Here is a 22,058-nt window from a genome sequence, read left to right as displayed (position 1 = left end):
TTGAAAGACAAAGACAAGTGAACTCTCTTTGCAAATAAACTTGGGAATATAGAAAAAAACCCAAATCCCACACTAATTTTCGATGACTGTTGCAAGAGCTACGTCACTGAAAAGCCAAAAACCTATTTTCAATTTGTCTTCCTCAGTAAGAGAGGCACCAAGTATTTCTAAATTTGATGTTTACATAATGTCGGCTTCTATACAAAAGATGTTAGGAAAAACAAAACTGTTAACCCATGAAACAGCTCACCTGCTAATGCATTTTCTCCTTGAAGTGCTTCACCATCTTTTGCATGAGGTGATCAATGCCTTAATGATTTGCCTGTGATTTTCCTGTTTAAAAAGGTCTAGTCATCCCAGCAGGGGAAAGACAACTGTATATGGGATTCAGGAACAATGCTATAGGAGAAATGAGAAGTACACACATGAATATTGGTAGTTTTTTCATGTGAATGTCTCATGCTAAAATAAGCTTGTGGAAAATGAATTAGTGTGAATAAAGAACTAATTTATTAAACCTCAGATTAATTTATCAAGTCAAAATGTAGGACACATGCAATATTCTTTAAAGCAGTGAAAGCAATATTTTTATTTCACTATGTAAACTTTTAGCATTTCACCACTTGAGCATTTACTTGGTGGGATAACAAAGTTTATACAAACTACTAGAGTGTTTTCTAAGAGCAGTACTCTAATACAATGTCCCTCTTCATGCATGATGTCCCACGGAGCATCATGACCTTGGGGGTTCCAATGTGTAGCCTAATACCTTACTGCATGCCACAGAACCTGCACCACCATCAACAGTCAGTGGAAGACACTTGAGCTTCCCCTCGTGCCTGTGGTACCAACTCTCCACTACACCTATGGGGCTCTTCTTACTCTCTTGATGTTTTGGAGGACGAGTTTTAAAGTGTCCCAGGGCTCCAGCTCAAAAATGTGTCATGCTTTTGGCTGAGGAATGCCTTACTGTTTGCTAGCTACCTTCATCTCCCTTAACTCCAGCCACGCTAAGGTAAAATGCAAAAGTATTCATATCTAAACCAGACACCAACTCCTACAATTGATCCTATATTTATAAAAAAGAAATCAATCCACTTCCCAGAGGTTACCTCAGAGGGATGTATGTCTCTCTTGCTGTCAGGATTTCAGGCTCTGCACATGCTGTCCCACCTCTTAGAGGAGTCTTGGTGGCCAGTGTCCCCTGGGAGGAAGCGTAAAGGCAATTTAATCTTTTGCTAGACCTCATGTTCTATAGCAGTCTGTACATTAAAAACAAACAAGCTGCAAACATCTAACCAGGTTATTTTATGTAGCATATTTCTGGATTTTGGCTGAAACATGACCCTTTGGGGTTATGTAAGTCAACAATTTTTGGGTGAGAGCAGGCTTGGAGTAACTGATACCCTATTCCCTCCTTAGGCACACTGTAAGAAATTTCGGCATGAACATGTGGAAAAAATTACAAATGGGATATCAGTGTGCAAAGGCAAATGTGGCCGTGTATAATCATTAAATAATTCAGTACAGGAAATTGCACTGGCTTGCATTTTCCAAGTTGCAAGACTATGCAAGGAAAGATACACTTTTCAGGCTGCAGTTCCACAAGCACCCTGAGACAAGCCAATAGCTGGTCACTGCCCAGAGACAGCTTCTTCCCCCTTTTCCTCTCTCTCTTACTCCTCTTTTGCTTCTCCTCCCAGCTGCCCAGGCCCACTCCACCTCTGTGCCAGCTCAGGTGCTTGTTGGACCCTACAGCCATCTGCACAGCTCTGCTCACTAGCCCAGAAGAAACTCTCCATTTTCTGGTACTCTCCTGCCTGTTTAGTGAATTGAATTGCAGCAAGCAGAGGTCCTTAAGGTGGGAAAACTAGCATAAGACATATTGCAGATTGTGCTGCTGGAGCAGAAAAGAACAGCGTATCCCCTTTGAGCAGTGGTGAGTGGCTGAATTGGCCAAACCCAGGTAATGGAGCCCAGGCCTTACCCAAGAATGGTCTGCAATGTACAACAACTTTCTCTTGAAATTGTCTTTCCTTCCGTCATGTGATAAAGTGCTTGATGGAAATTACTGTGTAAATTCTTTGTCCGAAAGATAAGGTCAGATGAGATGGTTGTTTCAATTCCCTTTTTGTTTCCAGCTCTGTGAATCTGTACTTTGTATGTTTGCAGTACGAGTGGAATTAGAGGGTGTTTGCAAGTATTCATATTAAATGCATGTCTTCCAACTTTACAGCAAGCAGGCTCAAGCTGTAGTGTTTACAGTCGTAAAGTGTCCTCTCTCCCTGGCCCATTCCATGAATGAAATGAAGGCAGATTCTGTTTTTCTTCCTTTGCCATCCCTGGATCTCCAACGCTCTTTGAGACCTGCAAAGGTGCTCACTAAAACAACTATACTGGGTTGAACCAAAGGTCCATCTAGTCCAGTATTCATCTCAGTGGCTATAAACAAATGTGTAGGGAACAGCAGGGAAAGCCTATATGAAACATCTTGCAAGAGCTTGCCTAGCTTCCAATTATTTTTAGAACAGAGAATTTCCTGAGCTGGATGTGGCTGCTGTCTGCTTAGTAACCCTCTGTAGATTTCTTTTCTAAGTACTTGTCCATTTTTCCTCGACTCCAAATCCATTCATTTACATCCAGAGCCTCTCTTGGTAACGCATACCCCAAGTTGACTGTGGGCTGTGCAGAGAACCACCTTCTTCCTGTTGTCTGCAGCCCGGTGCCTACTGGGTTCACTTGATTCCCTCTCAGTTCTTCTCTTGGTCCTGAAACTATGGTCTTGGTCTTGAATCAATTAAAATAATGCAAAAATTTATGCACAAGCGATTTCCATGCATGCAGAGTATGCTCAGGCAGAAATAAAGGCAATGAGCAGGCAGTCTAGGTGTATCTTAATTGCACATATTTGTAAGTGAAAACCATGGTTGGACCACTGCAGAAGATGCCTTCTGGACTTGTTGTAAAAAAGGCTGGAGTTTTTACCCCATCAGAAATGTTGACAAACAGTGCTCATGACCTTGCAATTTACTTCCCATTGCCAAGGTTAAATGCTCCTCTGCCCTTTCAAGCATTCTGCATCCGCGGGCGCCGGGAGACAAAGGGTGCAGTGGACAGGGGACCAATGTTCGACAATAACCCCGGGGTAGCAGAAATCCGGACGGCGGGAGGGCAGCGGCAGTTTCGGAGGGTGAAAAGCCGGACCAAGACCTGCCCCCCCACCGGCTCGCTAAGGCAGCACCCCCCCGCCGCCGGCCCACCCGCGGAGCCGAGCGCACCTCTGCCCCCGCCAGCCCCGCCTCGTGGGGAGGCCGCGCGGGGACTCGGGGGCACGGGTGGGGAGCTCTGCGCTCCTCCGGGCGCTGCCGCCTCCTGTCCTCCCCCCAACCCCCCCCCCCCCCCCCCCAGCCCCGGCCCGGGGCAGGCGGGCGGGGGGCGGCGGGCAGCCGAGCGCGGCGGCCCCCACCCGCGGGGGCAGGCAGCGCCCAGCCCGCCGTGTGACAGCCGGGGGGGGACGCTGCTGCCTCGGCGAGCCCGGCGGCGGCTGCAGCCGGGTGTTTCTCCGCCTGCCTGTGACACAATAACACGGGAAGCGGGGCGGGGGGGGGGCTTGGAGGGGGGGTGGGGTGGTGTGTGGGGGGGGGATCCGAGCCTGCCGAGGGGAAAAGTGACCTGTCCCGCTCAGGTGAGCCGAAGCGGCGGGGGGCGAGGCTGCCGCTGCCCCCCCCCCCCCCCCCCCCTCCACCCCCTGCGAGCGGCTCTCTGCAGGCGCCCCGCGGAGCTGCCGGCGGGGGCAGCGCGGCCGGGGGGTGCGGTGGGTCCCCCACCCCCTGTCCCCCCTCACCCGGCGGTGCTGTGCCCGCAGGCCGGCGGCGATGGAGGAGGGCATGAGCAGCATGCAGCAGAAAGCGGCGGAGCTGGAGCACATGGCCGAGGTCTTGCTCACCGGCGAGCAGCTCCGGTAAGCGGTGCCTTCCCCCCGCTTCGCCGGGGACACGCACCCACGGGGGGGGAGGGAGGGAGGGAGGGCGCTGGAGGAGGTGGGGGGGGGGGGGGTCAGCAGCAGTCCCCCTGAAGGCGAGAGGGGGCTCAGCGGGGCGGAGGGCGAGGGTCAGCGGAGCACCTGCCCGGCTTCCAGCGCGTCCCCGGGCTCCGGCCCCGTTTTCCGCAGCCGGGAGGAAGAGGAGGAGGAGGAAGAGGGGAGGTGGCAGCCGGCGCTGAGAGCCCGGGGAGGTGAGTCACCGCCTCGGGGGTCTTCTGCCCCGGGCACCTTTGCTCGCCGCTGCGTGGGGCGTCTGTGGGAAAGGCTCCCGCGCCGCTGAAGGGATCAAGCGATGCAGCAGCAGAGTCGCGTCTTTAAAGATTAAAAAAAAAAAAAACAAACAAACCAAGAAAACCAAAGAAACCGTCAGCAATAAAGTGTGTCAGCACTCCGGCGAGAACTAAGCGGAGCGCAGGGCACCGCGCCCGCAGGATGCCCGGGTGCGCCGGGCGGTGGCAGCGGTGCGGGGCTGGGACCCCCCGGGGCTGCCCCCTCCTCCCGCGGCTTGGTCCTTCTTTTGCATCAGCTGGTCCCAGCAGATGGAAGGGGATCCCTACTGGCAGTGCCAGCGATAATTAACAGTGCTCTGTGACTGGAGTTGTGTGCAGCACAGAAACATTTAACAAAAACACCTGACTCAGTTAATTTTTATTTCTGGGGCGGATTTAGTGTGCCATCTGTACCTCTGTGCTAAAGAGGGGAAAAAGAAATGTTAAGGCTTTTGGTTTGTTGATGGAATATCTTGTGATTCAGGAAGAAAAATCCTATTATTATGTGTTGTACGTAACTAGAAGGAGATTGTAAAAATGTTTTCCCAATAGTTTGTGACTGATTTGTCTTTGAACTTTTTGGTCAAACACTGCAAAATGATTGCTTGATTTGGGAGGTTCCATCATAGCTGCCAGTACAGATACTGATGTTGTTACCAGCTGCATCCCCATGGTAAGGACCACTGGCACCTTGTGATGCACACCAGTGATAGCCATGTTTGGGGAGTAAATGTTGTTTTAGTGGTCTGGCTCCAGTACACACCAGTGTCTTGCTCCAAGCTTGAGATTCCTCTTCAGAGTAGCCTGAAGTGAAGCCTGGGGTGGCAGGGTGTGCCGGCACACAGGCTCTGCATGGTGGACTTAGTGCAGAGTTGTTCATCCGAGTGCCTGATAAGAATCCTGCTGTTCCTTAATTTACCTCACTAGAAGTTTCAAGGCTAATATAAAATTTTTTATTAAGATCCCATTAATCTTTCTTTATACCTCAGAGTTAAATGTAAAAGCAAAAGCTTTGCAGTCTTTCCCTAAGGAGCAGACTGAGGAAGCTTCAACAAATTTGGCTCCTAGAATCAGCTCATTAGTGGCACAATCAAGGATGACACTTGTCATCTTATTTATTAAGGTAATGAAACATGGTTCTATTTTGGGTCAGGATGATCTACAGATACAAAATAATTATTCCCCATCCTGTGAAGGTACCTATGGACATTCCTTTGTGAATCTATAGGAGGTGGCCTAGATCTCCATGGACTGTGATTTCATGAATGACTCAGCCTTCATAATGTCTAGCTACTGCTGAGCAGGGACATCCACTCTACCCCTGACCCTTTTCCTGCTCCCCGCTCCCAGTTGGGTAGTCCCACCTCCTCCCTTGTGCCTTCTTCCATACTTCTTGCATCTTCCCGGGAGCAGATCCAATGTGGTGATCGGGTGGGTAGGTTAGTTTTCTGAGCTGCTGACTGCCAGAACCCCCAGGAGATAGGTGCTGGGAATGTGGAGCCAGGAGCAGGAAGAGGAGGTGGTGGAGAAGAGGTGAGATCTCCCAGTTTGGCAGCAGTGAGCTGTTGGGTCAGCTAGAATTGTCTTCTAAAACTGCACTCAAAATTGTCTCCCCCCATATTTTTGTTAGCTTTGTTTCGTTTCTCTGTTGGGATACTCTATGCAAAGGGTTCGATTTCTTCAGTTTTCCAGACCATATCCGATAGAAAACCAGCAGAAAAGTTTTAGACAACTCTACATTTAAAGTTTCCCGTTTGCTGTCCAAGATAAGTGTGTAATTGTTAAGGCTCAATGAAAACGAGGAGGGTTTTCAGGATCAAAGACAGGCTATCTCATCAGCCTTTGGGGCAGGCAAACAGGTGATAGGAAACCAGCACACACATGCACTCAAGGAAACATACTGTACTCTATTCTTAGTGATGCTTACAAATGCAAGATAAGCCCCCAGCGGGAGTGATGCAGCCAGACAGGTGATTATGTGTGTATTTGGGTGAAAGTGCACATGAGCAAGTGCTGCATACTGCAAAATGAACACATAACTTAGGAGTAAAAGTGTAAAACGAAACTGTGAGCATGGTGTTGCTTACACAAACCCAGCCAAATGTAGGTATTTAAAGCACTCTTGTACTAGACCAAACAGCACATGTGTCTAAACTCAAATACTTATGAGAGCTGCTTGATTGAAATTCCTTACAAAGTTCCTATTGCCCGTCTCGCCCCGGCCTCATGTGTTGCCTTATGGCCCCCATTCCTGTGGCCTGTTTGGTGCACATCTGTCCTGCTCTGGCAGGGACTTCTTCATGCAGTGAGGGCTGAAGTCATCTGAGCAGTGCCTTGGGGAGCCTGGCCTTGCACACTGGCAGTGCCAGCAGTGGGGACGGAAGCCCTGGGCCCCCTTCTCCTGCCCAGGCAAGTGCACGCTGGCTAAGGGAGGGACAGGAGGAGGCCAAAGAGTTGTTTCCTTCTGCCTTTAACTGTCCCTCGGTTGCTTGTGATCTGTGTTTCTCCTCTGCGAGGTCAGGAGCCTCTGCCCCGGGGTGCGGTGTCAGCTGGCAGCCGGGATGCTGGCTGCTGGTGCACGCTGGCTCTGTGCTTGCACCCACCAGCTTCGGGCATGAGCAGTTTGTGGGAGATGAGGCCGTGATGTAAATCCTGGTGAGGGGATTTATGGAAAAATAAACAGGATCTTGAGCTATATTTTAGCTGACATGGTAGATTTTTACATCTGGTAATGTCCTTTGCTTCTATACCCAGTATCTGCCAGAGTGAATACCTAACTCTTACTTTTGGTTAAGAGTAACATATTTTTTAAAGTGAGGACTTCTCAGGTTTGGCTCTTGTCTCAGGCTGACAGCCATGAAACAAAGCTGAAGATTTCAGCAGTGTGGCACTTCAGGACAGACCCTTGGGCAGCTTCTCACTGCCATGCAGGAGACTAAGAAGAACAGGAGGAGAGCTGGGATGGGCACAGTCTGGCTGTGGGCTCTCCAGGCACTGATGGGCTTGCAAGGACAAACTGCCGGGGCTCTGGCTGCCTGACAGCTTCAACCACCCCAAAACCCAGCTCTTCCCTCTGTGCTGCTGCAGTTTCAGAGACCCTATATCTGTTCAGTGAGTGAGCTCTTGCTTTTGAGGATGGCTGCAACAGAGCTGCCCTTAAAAGGCTCCGTAAGCTACAAGTGATGAGTATGGAACTGTCTCCTGAAGAACCAGCGAGCTGTGCTTGAGAGGATCACGGGACCTTCAGCTTCCTCGGGACTGGGAGAGCCCTTCAAAGCCTCTGTCCTGCTCCATCCCTGACTGCAAACACCTGCCTGGGGGCAGCCCCAGGGAAGAGAATGTCCCTCAGCTTCCTTGGTCTCACGGGGTGTGCCTGAAGGAAGGTGTCACAGCTTTAGTGCTTTGGATAGTCTTCGTTGGAAGCCTAATGATGGGGACATATAACGGCACTACTGAAGTCAATAAGAATTTTATTGGGAGCAGAGCAATTCCAAGCTCATTTCCCTCCTGGTCAAAGGCAACAGGTTGTGCCCGTTTCAGCACTGTTTGGCAGGAGGATTAAAGTATCTCTGGGTTTGAGCATTAACTTACTTAGAGCTGATCTTGCCTCTGGCAACCAAAAGCGATTTCAATGGACGTGTTTTGATATATGTGCTGGCTACCTGTCTTACAAGTCAGGGGTGTCTGAAATCTTCCTGTCTACTGATTGTTTCTTGATGCCAGATTGTCACCAAAATCTGGTATATCTTCCAAGAGACCCTCATTTATTGCAGAAAATATGCCTAGTCATTCAGGGTGTCTTCAGGCTTCAGTTGACCAAACAGCAATATTCAAAGAACACCTGTTTGTTTGTTTGTTTGTTTGTTTGTTTGTTTGTTTGTTTGTTTTTTAATCAGAAATTGCCATTGTGCATATGGTGCAGTTCTCTTTAGTACATGTAACTTGAATGACATTTACTGTCTCTGCAAGACTTTTGGATACCTCTTTATCACCAGCCTTACAAGAAGCAACACCTTTCCCAATTCACATTTCTGTTAAATAATTGAGTAAATAAATATGCAACTTGTTAGATGAGCCAGTGATTTTCATATTTCTTATAATTCAGCATCTTCTTTCTTTCTGCTTAGGGAAATATGAAGCGTGTTTCTTAGAGATTATTCTTTCTTTTGAAAAAGACAAAATGCAGGATAGGGTTCAACAGAAATTTGTTTGACTTTTTATGAGCATTTGTATATGAGTTTCATCTTACAAAAGAGTTTTTACATGGTAAGAAGCTATAGATTTTGAAGCTGCAAAACAAGTCAAAACCATTTTTCGCCAGTCTTCCAAAGGTCTCACTTCAGGAAGGTTATCACTTTAAGAAAACTTCTTAACATATTGGAGTACATAACTTTCAGAGTCATTAACTTCTGAAGGATGATAGTACCTACAGGTCCATAAATTTTTTTCTTATTCTGAGTAATAAATAGCCAACCTTTTTCATGGCGGTAGAGTTCAAAAGTTCATTGGAACCCTAAGGTGCAAAGAACCCAGGGCACATAACAGTCTCAAGGGAAAAGTAATCAAGAGAGCCTTAGTGTTAATGTATTGCTATAATATAGAAACATATTAACCATATAGTTACATAATTTATTAAATGCTATCACTGTGTTTGAAAGTATATTAACACTCGAGTTATGCACTACTACAACAGTGTAAGCTTATACATTAAAATGAATGTAAGGATTTAAGATATAGACTTGTCCAGAGGTCACTTCCTCTCAAGTCAGGTCCTGCCCGATCTTCAGCTATTAAACAAACATATATGCCATTTTTAGAGACAGAATTCATGAAGATGAGATTCTGTAATCTGCCTAAGTCAATCCAATATTGTACTTCCACCTAAAGACATGAAGTGTTTTTCCACCCCCTGCACCTTGTTCTTGCAACCTCCTTAGTTCTCCACCAGTTGTTGCATTTTCCTTCACCAAGACCTACTGATCTGGTGCAAAACTAACCCTGAGAAACAGTAGTTTTCAGTTGTCTCTCTTGAGAAGGCTCTTGTGTGCTGACTTCTTCAGGGTGGATAGGACACAGGAGATAATATCATCAGATCTCTGTGGAACACAGTGCTCCAGAACTATCCGTCCAAATAATTTCATTATTTGTTTTCCAAAATCAAGCAACCAAAAAGCTGTCAATCTTATCTGGTTCTGCCAGAGTAATACACTGAAAGAAAAGGTTTCAAATTGAAAGTTGGTAGAGCTGCAAAATGAAGTGCTCTGAAATCAAGAAGTTTCATGCTAACTCTACCCTATCACAATACTTTCAGTTATTTAATTTAATTAATATAAATTATTTTCATTTTATAAAAAACATGTGTTTTTCAAATTTATGTTATTTTTTTCTAGAATCTTTGACACCTGATGTACCTTCTCACATGTTTCAGTCTTGCGCATTTGTACTAATTTTAATGACATCAGGTCCCATATGTATATATAAGCATGCATACATGCATAGATACATATATATATGTGTGTGTGTGTGCGTGTGCGTGTGTGTGTGCGTGCATATGTATATGATTCCTGGGCCAGGAATCTCAATTTCTCATGTCCTTCAGTAAAATTTTTGGCTATGAAATATTTCTAGAAATCAAGACATAAGGCTTTTGTTTGCTCAGTCCTTTCCTTTAAGCTGTGCCTTTTAATAATTCAGTCGTTCCCGTCAGCAGCTTTCCTCAAGCACAACTCAGAGATCAAGTAGTTAACAACGCATGTGCAAATAACGATCACTCTTTCGCTATGTACACAAGAAGGCGGATGTTGTACAAGTGGTTTGTGCTGTATATTTTAGGTATTCTATTCCAGATGGAGTCAATCATTAACTTTTGTCTCAGGTTAGCAGAGATTTTCAGGCAAGCAAAGGATCCTGGATGTGTGTAGCATGTGCAAGAATATTTTTTAATTTATTTTATGTTAGAGGACCTGTCCATGAACAGGTGAAGGAAACTGTTTTGATGTTGATGCTTGTGCAGGGAAGGCAGAATAAATGTGCCAAAAGGAATCTAGCTTTGCATTGACTGCACTATCCCTGCTCCTTTGGGTCAGTGGCCGTAGGCTGGCACCATGACAGAGAAGTCCTCCTATCACTTGTCATTATTATTTACTATTTGTGTAGTGATAGTGCCTAGGAATTTGAGCTATTTATCAAGTCCTGGCAGGGGCAGGCACTGTATGCTCTGAAGAAAAATAAAGCCCTTGCAACACAAATCTTGGCTGCAATTGGTAGCGGTTCCTCACAGCAGTAGTGGGCTCTGGCCGGCGAGGGAGGGTCTGTGTGAATCTGCCAAACTTTGGGGAACCAAAGTAAGACTCCGTCAGGATTGGAATTTCTGGTTTGGGAGATCAGACACTGAGCCCAAGAGTGGCATCCCAAAAGCACAGAGAAAAATACCTCCCAAGTGTGGAGCTGCAGAGGTGACACTGTGTGTGCTGGGATGAGGGGGGAGCTCTGGGTACCGCATTCAGGAGAGAATCTGCTCCTTTCTCCCGTAGAGTCACAGCTGTAGAGTGAGAGACCAAACTGAAGCCAGGAGGGAAGTCAACCAGTTTTCACTATTGGATAAATGGTCGACAAGGACCAAGGAGGAATCAGTGCATTTAATTTTAATTGGTGTATTTCTTATATCTGTAGACTCCACTACTTTTTGAACTGTAAAAGTTACAGAATTTCAGTGCTTTCTGTGATGTAAACTGTAAGAAAGTGAAGGATATCATCACAGCAGTAAATGTTAGCCTCTCCGCAGTCTAGCTAAGTTCCTGATGTAGACTTCTTCATCTCCATCACTAAGCGTCCAGGCACTGAGTGCAGGATTGGGTGGCAGCTCTTGGCTTAGGGTCTGTTCTCAGAAACAGACATTCCCTCCTGAGGGTCTGGGCCTTCTACCTTTCTTGACACTTTGCTTTTTATTTTCATAACCCTTGTATTGTGGTTGTGTTAACTCTTTTGCCTCTTTCTTCTTAGCAGAGCAGGCTTGTGTGTGTCCTTTTGCTTACTGAAAGGTACTTTTTTTCCTGTGTTCAAGACCAGGGTTGAATAGTCATCTCCTCAAAATAAACTTCTGTGGGAAGAGATTAAACTGATGAAGAACTGGCAAAGGGAATGAAAGGCTAGGTAAGAAGCAAGAGCTAAGCAGGTTTGATTTGTGTAGCTGGTCCGTGAAGAAAAACTGCATCAAGGCTCTAAAGGTTAACAAAGACAGAATCTGCAAAGCTTCAGGTCTTGGCAGAACCACTGGCATTCATTGAACGAAGGATGAACTTCACATGGTAGTCATGGGTTACTGTGGTTTTTTTTTTTGCTTTTGTTTTTGTTTTTTTCCTTAAGCAAGAGCAGGACATATAAACCATATATTTTAAACAATTTTAATGTATAAACCACTGTGGTTAAATACAACTTAAACCTGTTTGAACACAGACTCGCAAGGATCCTTAGTTAAACTGGTCTGACTAAGACTATTGGTATTATTATAGAATGGAGAGACATTTACAAAGGCAGTTTGCTCCACTAGCTATCAGAAGGAAAGATGAGAAGGGATTTTTAATCAGTTTAATAAATATCAACAGTCACGACTTAATTTTTTAAACTTTTTTCCTAACTGTTTAGAGTTGACCTTTCCATTGAATCCACATTTTTCTTGCAGTCTTAAGAAGAAATGACTGTATTGTGAATATCCTGTTTCGTGCAGCAGAAAGAATAAAACTGTTCTCAGAGTTAAAGAAGAATAAAATATTTAAACCCTCACTGCCAGGAGAATGTTGTATATCAGGAGTGGAAGTAAAATAAGGTACAATCTTGCTCCTTTATTTTTTTTTTTTTAAATTCTGAAGCACTGAATTTCATGGAAGCATGGAAAAAGGGAAAAGATAACCCATAGACTCTGTCACAGGCTTACTCAAGCTCTAGAGAAGCCTGTGAAGCCAAAGGAGCCTCCTCAGACAGTAATCATCAGCACATCTGCTCTTACATCTATTTGTCTGTTCCTCAGCTGGGCTCTTTGTCATGGTACAGCTACACAGTGATCCAGGTCTGCCTGGAGCTAGAGAAGTGGAGGGGGGCTAATAGTTTGGATGGCTAAAACTTTGAGCTAGTACTGCCACTGAAAGCGGTGGTCCTCAATTTCTTGTACCCACACTGACACAGGTGCTTCTGCCTCCTAGTTTCCCCCCTCCGTGCTTCCTCTCCTCTGGACCATCACCACACAGTGACCTGCACTGGGGAAGTGATCAGCAGGGCTTTTGGATGGCTGAAATTTCAGTTGGGTCAGTTTTACAAACCGATTTACCACAAGGCCACATAAAAGCTTTCTCTGAAGAAGTACGGAGGGGCGGGGAGAAGTGGGCGCTGGCTTACCCCATGTCACTGAACTATGGTTTCAGGCTGTGGTTTTCTGATACAGCAGATCTAACTGCAGGCTGTTGCTGCCTCTCTTTTATCGCTTCCCTTGCAGTGTGCACTGGTGTTTGTCTGCGATCAGAAGTTCAGGGAACTACAGCAGCTGAAGCCAAATAAGAAAAATTTAACTTTCTAAACAGGCTGGGTGTGAGGTCAGAGCAGTGCCAGCACTGGGGTGAGGGAGCTGGCAGAAACTCGGGGTCAAGGACAGAGAGAGGGAGTGGCGGCAGCAGCCACTGCTGAGTTTGCCTGACCACCCCCTCAGTGCTTAATTTTCCTAAACTCAACGTGGGTCAAACATTTGCTGGCTTCCCATTAAAAATTTTTAGACTCCAGTCGAAGAGACACTATAAAAATCATGTTGAGTTTAAATGCCCAATGCACATGTTGTTACCAGATAGGAACAGAAACTATGTTTGCAATTTGCCTAGATTATTTCTCTTTCAAAGTTTTTACCTTTACTTTTGCGCTCTTGTCAGGCTATGAATAGAGACAAATTTTGTCATTTCATATGTTTTGAAATTTGTGCTATGTAATTTATATGACCAGCATATCACAGGACTACCAGTGTGACAGCACTACTTCAGGATGCAGCACCCCACCTTAATTATCAGCCCTGTAATTTTACGGTCTTCATAGTTTGCTTCTTAACAGTGCCTCAATCCAGTAAATACATTCATATCTCAAAGGTGCACTTACAAATAATTAAAAAATATGCTTGATTGGGCTTGCTAATTCAGAGCAAATATAGAAACTGATTTTCACATAACAAGGCCATAATTCCCCATTTCCTTGCAATTGTGTCGGTGATTACATGGGCTCCCACAGCTGTGTCACGGGGAATTGCAGGCAGATGAGAGTTTTCTGGTATCAGTGGAGAACCAGGGGCCTGCAGGTCATGCTGTGGGTTTTACGGTGGCACTGAGCCGGTGTCGGTAATGCTGCAGAAAAGGGCAGCTCCTGCTACTAGGCCTGGTGCACCTGCGTTGGTGCGTGTCTGACCCCATGGCGAGCAGTTTGGGGAGCTCAGCCAGGTTACTGTCGTGTCAAAGTAGCACCAATGATGGTGCAAGGGATAGGGTCAGCTGGCCTGGGGTTGGGGGCTGAGGAGCTCCATAGACCTCCCCCTTTTACTGAGGGACCCCACAGGGAGACTGGCTTCTCATGGTGCCAAACCCTGGTGTTAAAGTATAGCTGTGTCAGTCCAGGAGCCCCTTCTCACCACTTTAATCCGTTCTTCCCCTGCCCAACTTCTGTTTAGATGTCAAGTTTTTGGTAGAGGTCATAGCATTGATGGACAGGATTTGGAGGACTATATCCAGACAGCTCTATGGCTCTTTGGCTGAGGGTGCCTCCTGTGTATTAAGGCAGCAAGCACAAAGATGCTTGCCTGAAGATTTAAAACCAAATGGCAAAACAGGAACTAAATGGCCACTCAGAGCAAAAGCCAACACCACCTGAGAGATGGTGATAGCAAAGGTGGGAGCTTGAAAATGAAGATAAGCACAGTAATACTGTTTGAAGTGACAGAATAGGAGGCAGTGGAAGGAATCAGGGAGATGGGCAATGTTACTGAGATCAAGAGCTGTGGAAACTATCTTTTGGAGAGCATTCCAGCTGGATTAGAGCCAGACAAGATGATGTTTGTCAAGGACAGTGCATGGAAGAAGCCCCGAGGTAAAAGATAATAGAGAAGGAGAACTTGGAACAGAACTTGAACTTTCTGAGGGAGAGGTATAGCTGTCCTGATGGTACACTGCATGAGGAATCTGCAGAGACCAAAGTTCTTCTGCTGATAATCAGCGCTAACACTACCATATTTGTCCTTTATGGGTCACATATTGTCTACCTGGTTTGGGGAGATTCTCTCACCCCTGGTAACACAGCAGATTGGCCTTTGACTTGGATTTGTGAAGGTTTGTGTGGGTTTGTTTCATTGCTGCTCACACTAAAGGCCATTGCTGGAATGGGTATAGCCCCATAATGTTTCCATTAGTATTCACCTGAACTGTTGTACAGTCCACTGGCTTGTGTTTGCACCAGGTTCCTGCATATTGGACCAAATGAGTTTATTGGCAGGAATTAAAAAGAGGTGTTGGTATGTTGTATCCGTTGCTCTTCTCATTGTTACTCGTGTCTTCAAAGTGTTGGGGCTGCTTAAAGCAAGCCTGTGTATTCCTTTGTGTTTTCACAAGCCATTCTTAGCTCTGATTTAAGATGCAAACGGAACACAGGCGTAATTACAATATGGTTCATAAACCCAATGATTTTTAATTTAATTCCAATAAGTATTGCAGAATATTCACAGGAAGCTGAAACTGTGAGTGCTTGTCTGAGGAATCAGAGTCCAGCACTTATGCTCATCCTCTTTGGGAGGAGAATCTGGCAACACATGGCCAATGTGTCACTCAAAGTTAGGATTGCAAATAATGGAAATGACTTCTGAAAATATATTAGCTAAACATTATTTATAGCACTGATTGTCAGCAGCAGAACAATTTCCTTTCATTTTCTGCAGTAACGATCCTTCTCTTGATAATCACACATCATTTTCTGCAGTAGCATATAATTGTATAGCTTAGAAATCAGGGTGATATAATAGAAAGCTGTTAATTGTTTCCTGGTGCCCAGGATGTAATTAACTTGTATTTTCCTCTAGCTATTTTTAGTAAGATGTAGAAAAAGTAACTCCTAGCTTAAACTGATATTTTGCTGCTTGGTCAGTGCAAACGGAGGGAGATTGCAATGTAAAGAAGCTAAGAGTAGCATTATCATGTACAAATCCCAAAAGAGGTTGTAAAAATACCATTTTGATATTTTTTTGGGGGCTAGAAGCTTAACGACGTGGACAATTAATGTATTTTCAAAACAAATAGCATTTGGACAAACTCAGACCTTTCAAGTCTTTTATAGACATAGATGAGGTTAAATTAATAAGTAGATCTCTGTGACAAGAAAAATGGATCCATAGTAGGAGCCATTGGCGTCGTACTGCTGCTTGTCTAATTAGACAGGGCAATGAAAGTAGGTTCTTAAAAGCATGCAGAACAAAGGAAATAAACCAAGGTTTATTAAAAGCTTATTATCTCAACCTTAATTTATGCAAAAATATGCAATTATCTAAAATAGACAGCAAAAAGGTGTCTTTGTACAAGAAATGCAGTGACACACAGGAACAGGACGCAAGGAGAGCTGGATCTCAGGGTGGGTGTGGGCTGGAGCACATGATGTACAAAGAAATGCTGAGAGCTGGATCTGCTCAGCCTGGAGAAGAGAAGGCTCAGGGGGATCTTACTGCTGGCTGCAACTACTTAAATGAGAAGGTGTAGGGAAATAGGGAGAGAGTCTTCTCCAAAGTGCACAGGAATAGGACAAGAGGCAGTAGGTAAAATTTGCAAGGGAATTTCTAATTAGCTATTTGCAAATAATTATTCACCATGTGGGTAAGTAAAAAATTGAAATAGGGGCCCAAAGAAGCTCGGAGATACTAAAATGTTTCCTGGACATGACACTGAGCAACTTACACTGACTGGACATGCTTTCAGTATAGGCTGGACCAGAAGACCTCCAGAGGTCCCTTCCAGTCTGAATTACTCTATATTTCATGAAGGCATTGTGTGATGGCTTCTTTAAACTGTGGTGGCTGATATTATCAGCAATGTGCTACTGGCTGGTACACAGAGATTATTATCCACTCAGTTGCACTGGTGGGAGGGCTTGTGAAAATACTTCCTAACTTACTTCATGCAAAATCAGCTGGGTTAGTTTGCACAGCGGATGCAGTGGTTGACAGTACCACTCCTTTCACATTGTCCAGCTTTTCAGGCAAATTTAAGGATGAGAGATGTATCCATTTTCAAATAAATGCCCCCAAACTTTTGAAAATTTTCTGTTTCAACTGAGATATTTATGAAGATGTGAAGGTGAGAGCCTGATTCCATTGACCACACCGTCTTAAGTTAGGCCAGGATTTTACCCCAGATCATGTGAGAATCATGAGATGCCAACATTGCAACTCTTCCCGCCACCAAGAGAGCTTTTCAAGGTGTCTGTGAGGTTATCTGTAGATCTGTTTCTTAAGAACTTCAGGGACAGAAACTAACTGCATACTTAGGACGTACTGGATTGGTATCAGTTGCTGAAGGATGAGAATAGAGAAAAGATCAGGGGGAGTGTACGGAGTAATAAGTGCTGGGAGGCCAGTAGATCACCTTAGTGTCAGAAATACCACTGGCTGTGTTGTGCTGGCATGACAAGAGGAACAGTAATCTCAGGGCAAATCACCCGCTCCTCCATTCTCACTGCCTGCATGGTGATACATCAAATGGATGAACCACTCTCAGATCCTCTCACACTGTGCACAAAGGGCCCTGTTGGGGAGTTTATTTCTGTACATAAATTCCTGGTTGTCCGTAGTCCCGCAGCTCCAGCTTTGTTTGTGGAAAGTGGATTTTCAGTCTCGTGTTGAGGGAAGGTGTTAGAATTGTTAATACTTTTTCCCCTTGCAGGGGCATGTCTCATCCAGTAAGCCATTTGGAAATTAATAAGATACATTCTCTTGACTTTACAGATGCAATCAAATACGTGGTTAAGTCAGGCATGTGCCCAACCATTGTCCCACCTTTTTGAAAATAATAATTCTTTCAACATGCACAAAGGAATGAGATTTGTTGCTTTCTCTGTATGCCATTGTGCCTTATCACAATGCTGCAAGACCTAGATCCTTTAAAAATATTTCATAACAGGGAAAATCCAGTCATTTTATGTTTCTATGAAGTGGTGGGTTTTCCAAGTGCTATACTTTGGGCCTACTGTAATGAATCAGTGGTGATTGAAAAATAATTGATTACATTCACTTTGTTTGGCTACAGAGGGGCTAGAACTGGTCCAAACTAATATATTAAGAACTTCGTATGACTTTTTTTGGTTAAATCTGTAAATTAACACCAGCTGAAAGAGCGTATCCTACATAATTTCACATGAAATATGTTTCTATTCTGTGTTGATTTTGTTGATTTCTTTTCTCATGAATATGGAACATCTGAGTTTATATGAGGCCATTAACAATGGTACTCTTGGGAGACACATTACTGGGGCAAAGGAGGAAGAAAAAAGGATTGAGTATACTGTTTAGGAGAAGCACAATAAACAACAGAGAGAAGAATTTATGTGAGCATGTAGTGGCTGAGGAAAAGTTCCAGTGGACTGAAAATTGTGGCATTTTGCTTGCTGGCTGAAAATTGTACACAGCACATCTTTTAATGTAAAATATCAGTATTCCACCTCAGAAAATGACAGACCAGTGGAAGAAGGCACAGAAGGGTGTTGGCCACTTGATCAATGATTTCATGTCTTCAGTGGCCACAAAGCTTTTGCAGTTTCAGCAGTACATATATGTACAGCCTAGTTACGTATGGACTGAAATCTTGTATAGTTCAGCATTCAGAAAGCTCATTGTAGTTGCATTCTAATTAAGACCTAATTGGCACCATGTATTGTACTTTGATAGTCAGGGTGAGTAATGGACTAAACCTTTAGCATGACTCCACATGTCTGGGGAACTACAACAAGTGCCCATGGTCCATCTGCCCAACCGTGCTCATTGACAGCATCTGAGGAGTGGCCATACCCAAACTCCTTATAGATCCTGCCTTTCTTTAGTACAGGTGATATCAAAGCTCATCTTAAGTAAATGAACTGAGTTTAGGATTAAAACACAGTGTTGGGCCATTTACACTGGTGGTAGGTGAATATCTGGGTCTGTGTAAAGGCACGGTGCAAGCCCTCACCTCTCACCACCTCTTGTCCCGTTGCCCATCAAAAGCGTATCCCTAGCTGTCTGTGCAATATGTGTTTTGGATTCAAGTTCAGGCCTGACCCAGAATTTGGAGCATGTTGTAAATGTAACCATATTGTTGTAATCTAAGTCTACCAGCATTCAACTGAGGTTGATAGCATATGTAAAGCTGATGCTGCTCCTTGGTACATAAAGATCAGGGTACATGTTCTGAGTTATTAAAGCAGCAAGAAATCACAGTTTGAATTTATTGTCAGAACACAATAAATACCTGTTCACTGAGCTTTCTGCATTTGTGGAAAGAAAATTTTGCCTAGAATGAGAAATAGCAAACACATGGCCCAACAAAGGCAGCAAGCTGTTCAGTAGAACAGCAGAACTTCTCTGGGCTCCTTCTTGATTTATTTATTATTTTAAAGGAAAATTTCCATTTAATCTTAAGAGCAGAGGAAGAACGTTTCTGTAAAATTTTTCTTTTCAAAGCTCATCTACTTGTGAACATTTAACAAGGCCTAATCAAACAAGACAAGATGCCTGATAGCATCCTGAACAGAAGGAACTACTCACAACGAGTGGTTTTGCAGCAGCTGTGTATCTGTTCATATCGTATATCAGATGTAGAGAAATGCTGAGCTCATCCAAAGAAACCATCTCCAGGCTAGATTTTTGCAAAAGTAAAATACTTTAAATAGAATTAGTATTTAACTAGGATTTTTATTAATCCATTGTCCTTAATGATAAAGTTCTTCATTAACCTGCCAGAATTTAAGCAGTGAGTAACTTCATGCTGTTGAGTAATCCCCTTAAATTCATATACCATAATTCTTCACGGTACATGTTTGTATGACCTAGATAAAGAGATTTAAAGCAGATAGGATGGTTCTTTATCATTAAAGCATTTGTGTCAGAGAGCAATCCTTTCTGTGTTTAAAAAATGAATACAGTATTGTTATGTTGCAGAATTGTTGAGTAAAATCATTGTTACCATTTGACACAGATGCATTTGGAACTCATTCAGTGTAGTTTGGGGCAATCGATAGCTTTCTGAGACATTTTTCATTTTTTTTCTGTAAATGATGATTCATTTCTTCTTCTTCATTTGGCACTCGCAGTGAAACCTTATTGGATGTTACAGGTTTCTCTTTAAGAAAAACATATATGAACGAGCAGAATGTTAATTGGGATTATACTGATTTGTTGCCTCCAGCTGGCTGTGAAGGTCATGCCGGCTTATATTTTACACTCAAAGCAATGTTTTTCTTAAGCAAACATGACAACTTAAGGGAACTGAAAAAGGCTGTAACATGAGTCTATTTAGGCTTCTATCCTTTTTTGATTTATTTACTTTAATAATTACATACTCTATATTATTTAAATAAATAATTTTTAAAAAAAATCATATGCCAGTACATAAAATTAGACAAATTCCAGCCTTGAAAATAGCAGGGTGACTGTGACTGTATAGTCGGGTTCTTTGTGGTAGCTTCACAAGATCTCAGATGAGGGACTGGAGGTTCCTGTAAACCTGGTTATTTGCATCTCAGCGGGATGAGTGGGTGTTGCACGTGAAGGCAGGAAAGCCAGCTGAGTACAGACGTTTAGAGGCTTCACCCAAAGATGAAATGCAGAGTTGGGCTGTGGAGCTGTCAGAGGGACCCTCTGCCATTGCAGCTCTTGGCTTCTATGCTTTAACGTAGCAAGTATGCAGACCAGACCCTTGGCCTCTATGCATGCTGCTAGCCCACTGATGGGGTCTCCTCACAGCACTTTCCCAGCCACTTTTTGACACAGTTGTATATCACAAAGGTTGTAGGATTTCCTTCAGATGTTGGAGGAAGCCATGCCACTAGTTTCGTGTTGACTGTATGATGATGATAGGCCAGTTAAATACCTATCCTTCCAATCAGCCATATAAGGGCTATTGTATGCATGCACAGTAAAAATTAAAGCCAGGTAATGCCCTGTTGCAAAAGCAAGGAAGTATGCTCACAAATATGGCCATTTCTCATCATATTTACAGTTCCTGTGCCTTGGCAAGCACATGAATAATGTCTTTTTATCTGCATACCCACTTTTACTAAAAGCCTTAATATAAACAGCAGATGTCTTAATATAGGCAGTACATGAACTTTTCTATTTTGCAGCTGACATGAAACAGGACTTTAGAAAGGCCGACTCCTGGTATACTGCATTTAAGGGCCAGCCTCTGATACTCTTCCTCCCTGTAGTATTCTCAAGATTGTTCATAGAAATCAGTGTAAGTCATGTAATTATAAAACACAGGACTGCAAGGTTGTCTGCAGAATACTATAACACATGATGCTTTAGTATATTTATTACAGTTCTCTAAAAGGTAAGTTCTTGCCTCGAGTAACAATTAGAAAACAATTAGAAAATTTTACTTCAAACCTTTGTCTAATTTTTACCTTAGGATCAGTCAGCATAACTTAAATAGCTTTTATTGAATTCTGCTTTGAACTCACCTGCAAGATTATAGACAACAATCCTGTTCCTCTCACTTGTTGTTTAGATAAGGCTAGACTCCTAAACCAGTATCTTTTTCTCCTTGCTTGTGAGACTGGCTCATTTCTCATACCAGTGTAGCTCTGCTTCATTGCACCTCTTTGAGTTTATCATTCTTGAATGAGGATGGCATGAACAATATGCAATATTTAGATGATGTACTGTAGTATCCTATCTAATGGCATGAACAACAAGATTTCTCATAATTTCTGAAAACATCTCAGTACAGTCTGAGATTGCCTTTGGTTTTTGTACGGTCTCAGCCTGTTGATAGCCTGTAGTTGGCCTTTTCTTACTCTCTCTTGCTTTCAGCCTCCAAGCTCTGTTTTCAGCAGAGTGTATTGTTGTTAGTGCACAGCCTTGCATTTTATAGTCTTATTTGTTCCGCCATTTCTATTTTTGCACTGTGAAGGTCATCCACTAACAATTTAATCACCTCTAGGTGATCCAGTCACATGGATCATTGCTCTCATTGTTTAAAAATTTGCATCAGTCCCAGTTTTATTTTATAGTTTAGTGGTCAACCACTGGATCTCAATAGACTTCTGGAAGACAGTGGAAAGGATTCCCTTGAATCATGTCTTCTGCTAGTGTAACATCCTGCATATTGCGGTATTGCCAGCCATAGGAGGTAAAAAAAAGCATGAATCAGTGCCATAATATGGTAAGATTATTATTTTATTTAAAGAAATTCAATACAGAATGCCTTTTCTAGTCAGTATTTTTTCACTTACTGCTTTCACAGCTTCTTCGAAATAAAAGTAAAGACCAGCAATGCAGTTATACTAAACATGAAAAGAAGGAAACTATTAATTTAGAAGAAGAACAGACAAACAAGGTGTGGTGGTTTTAATACAACACACCGTATATTGAAAGAGTATTGAATCTATACTCACTTTAAGATGAACCTACATATTTGTTGGAAGTGAGTAAAAAGTTTTGAATCATAGCCTCAATATAAAATTGGGTTTGTTAACAATAGTACATAGCACCA

The 22,058-nt window shown here is 43.6% G+C and overlaps 1 protein-coding gene across 2 annotated transcripts in view; it reads left to right on the top strand.

The window, feature by feature from the left end:
* Positions 1–2,950: 2,950 nt before the first annotated feature.
* DEPTOR (DEP domain containing MTOR interacting protein) overlaps positions 2,951–22,058 on the top strand; it is a 76,514-nt gene continuing 57,406 nt past the window's right edge. Inside the window, exons 1-2 of one of the 2 annotated variants that reach the window (XM_042786203.1) lie at positions 2,951–3,145; positions 3,866–3,961. In XM_042786203.1, the coding sequence (XP_042642137.1) occupies positions 3,051–3,145; positions 3,866–3,961 (191 nt within the window). In that variant the 5' untranslated portion in view covers positions 2,951–3,050. Of the gene's footprint in view, positions 3,146–3,217; positions 3,686–3,865; positions 3,962–22,058 lie in introns of those variants that run through there. The other variant, XM_042786204.1, reaches the window with a different exon arrangement.

The sequence above is a fragment of the Tyto alba genome, unplaced genomic scaffold, assembly GCF_018691265.1.
Source record: "Tyto alba isolate M040663 unplaced genomic scaffold, T.alba_DEE_v4.0 Super-Scaffold_9, whole genome shotgun sequence".
Lineage (NCBI taxonomy): Eukaryota > Metazoa > Chordata > Aves > Strigiformes > Tytonidae > Tyto > Tyto alba.
The sequence above is the reverse complement of the archived record's forward strand: the minus strand, read 5'-3'. Positions and strand labels throughout refer to the sequence as shown.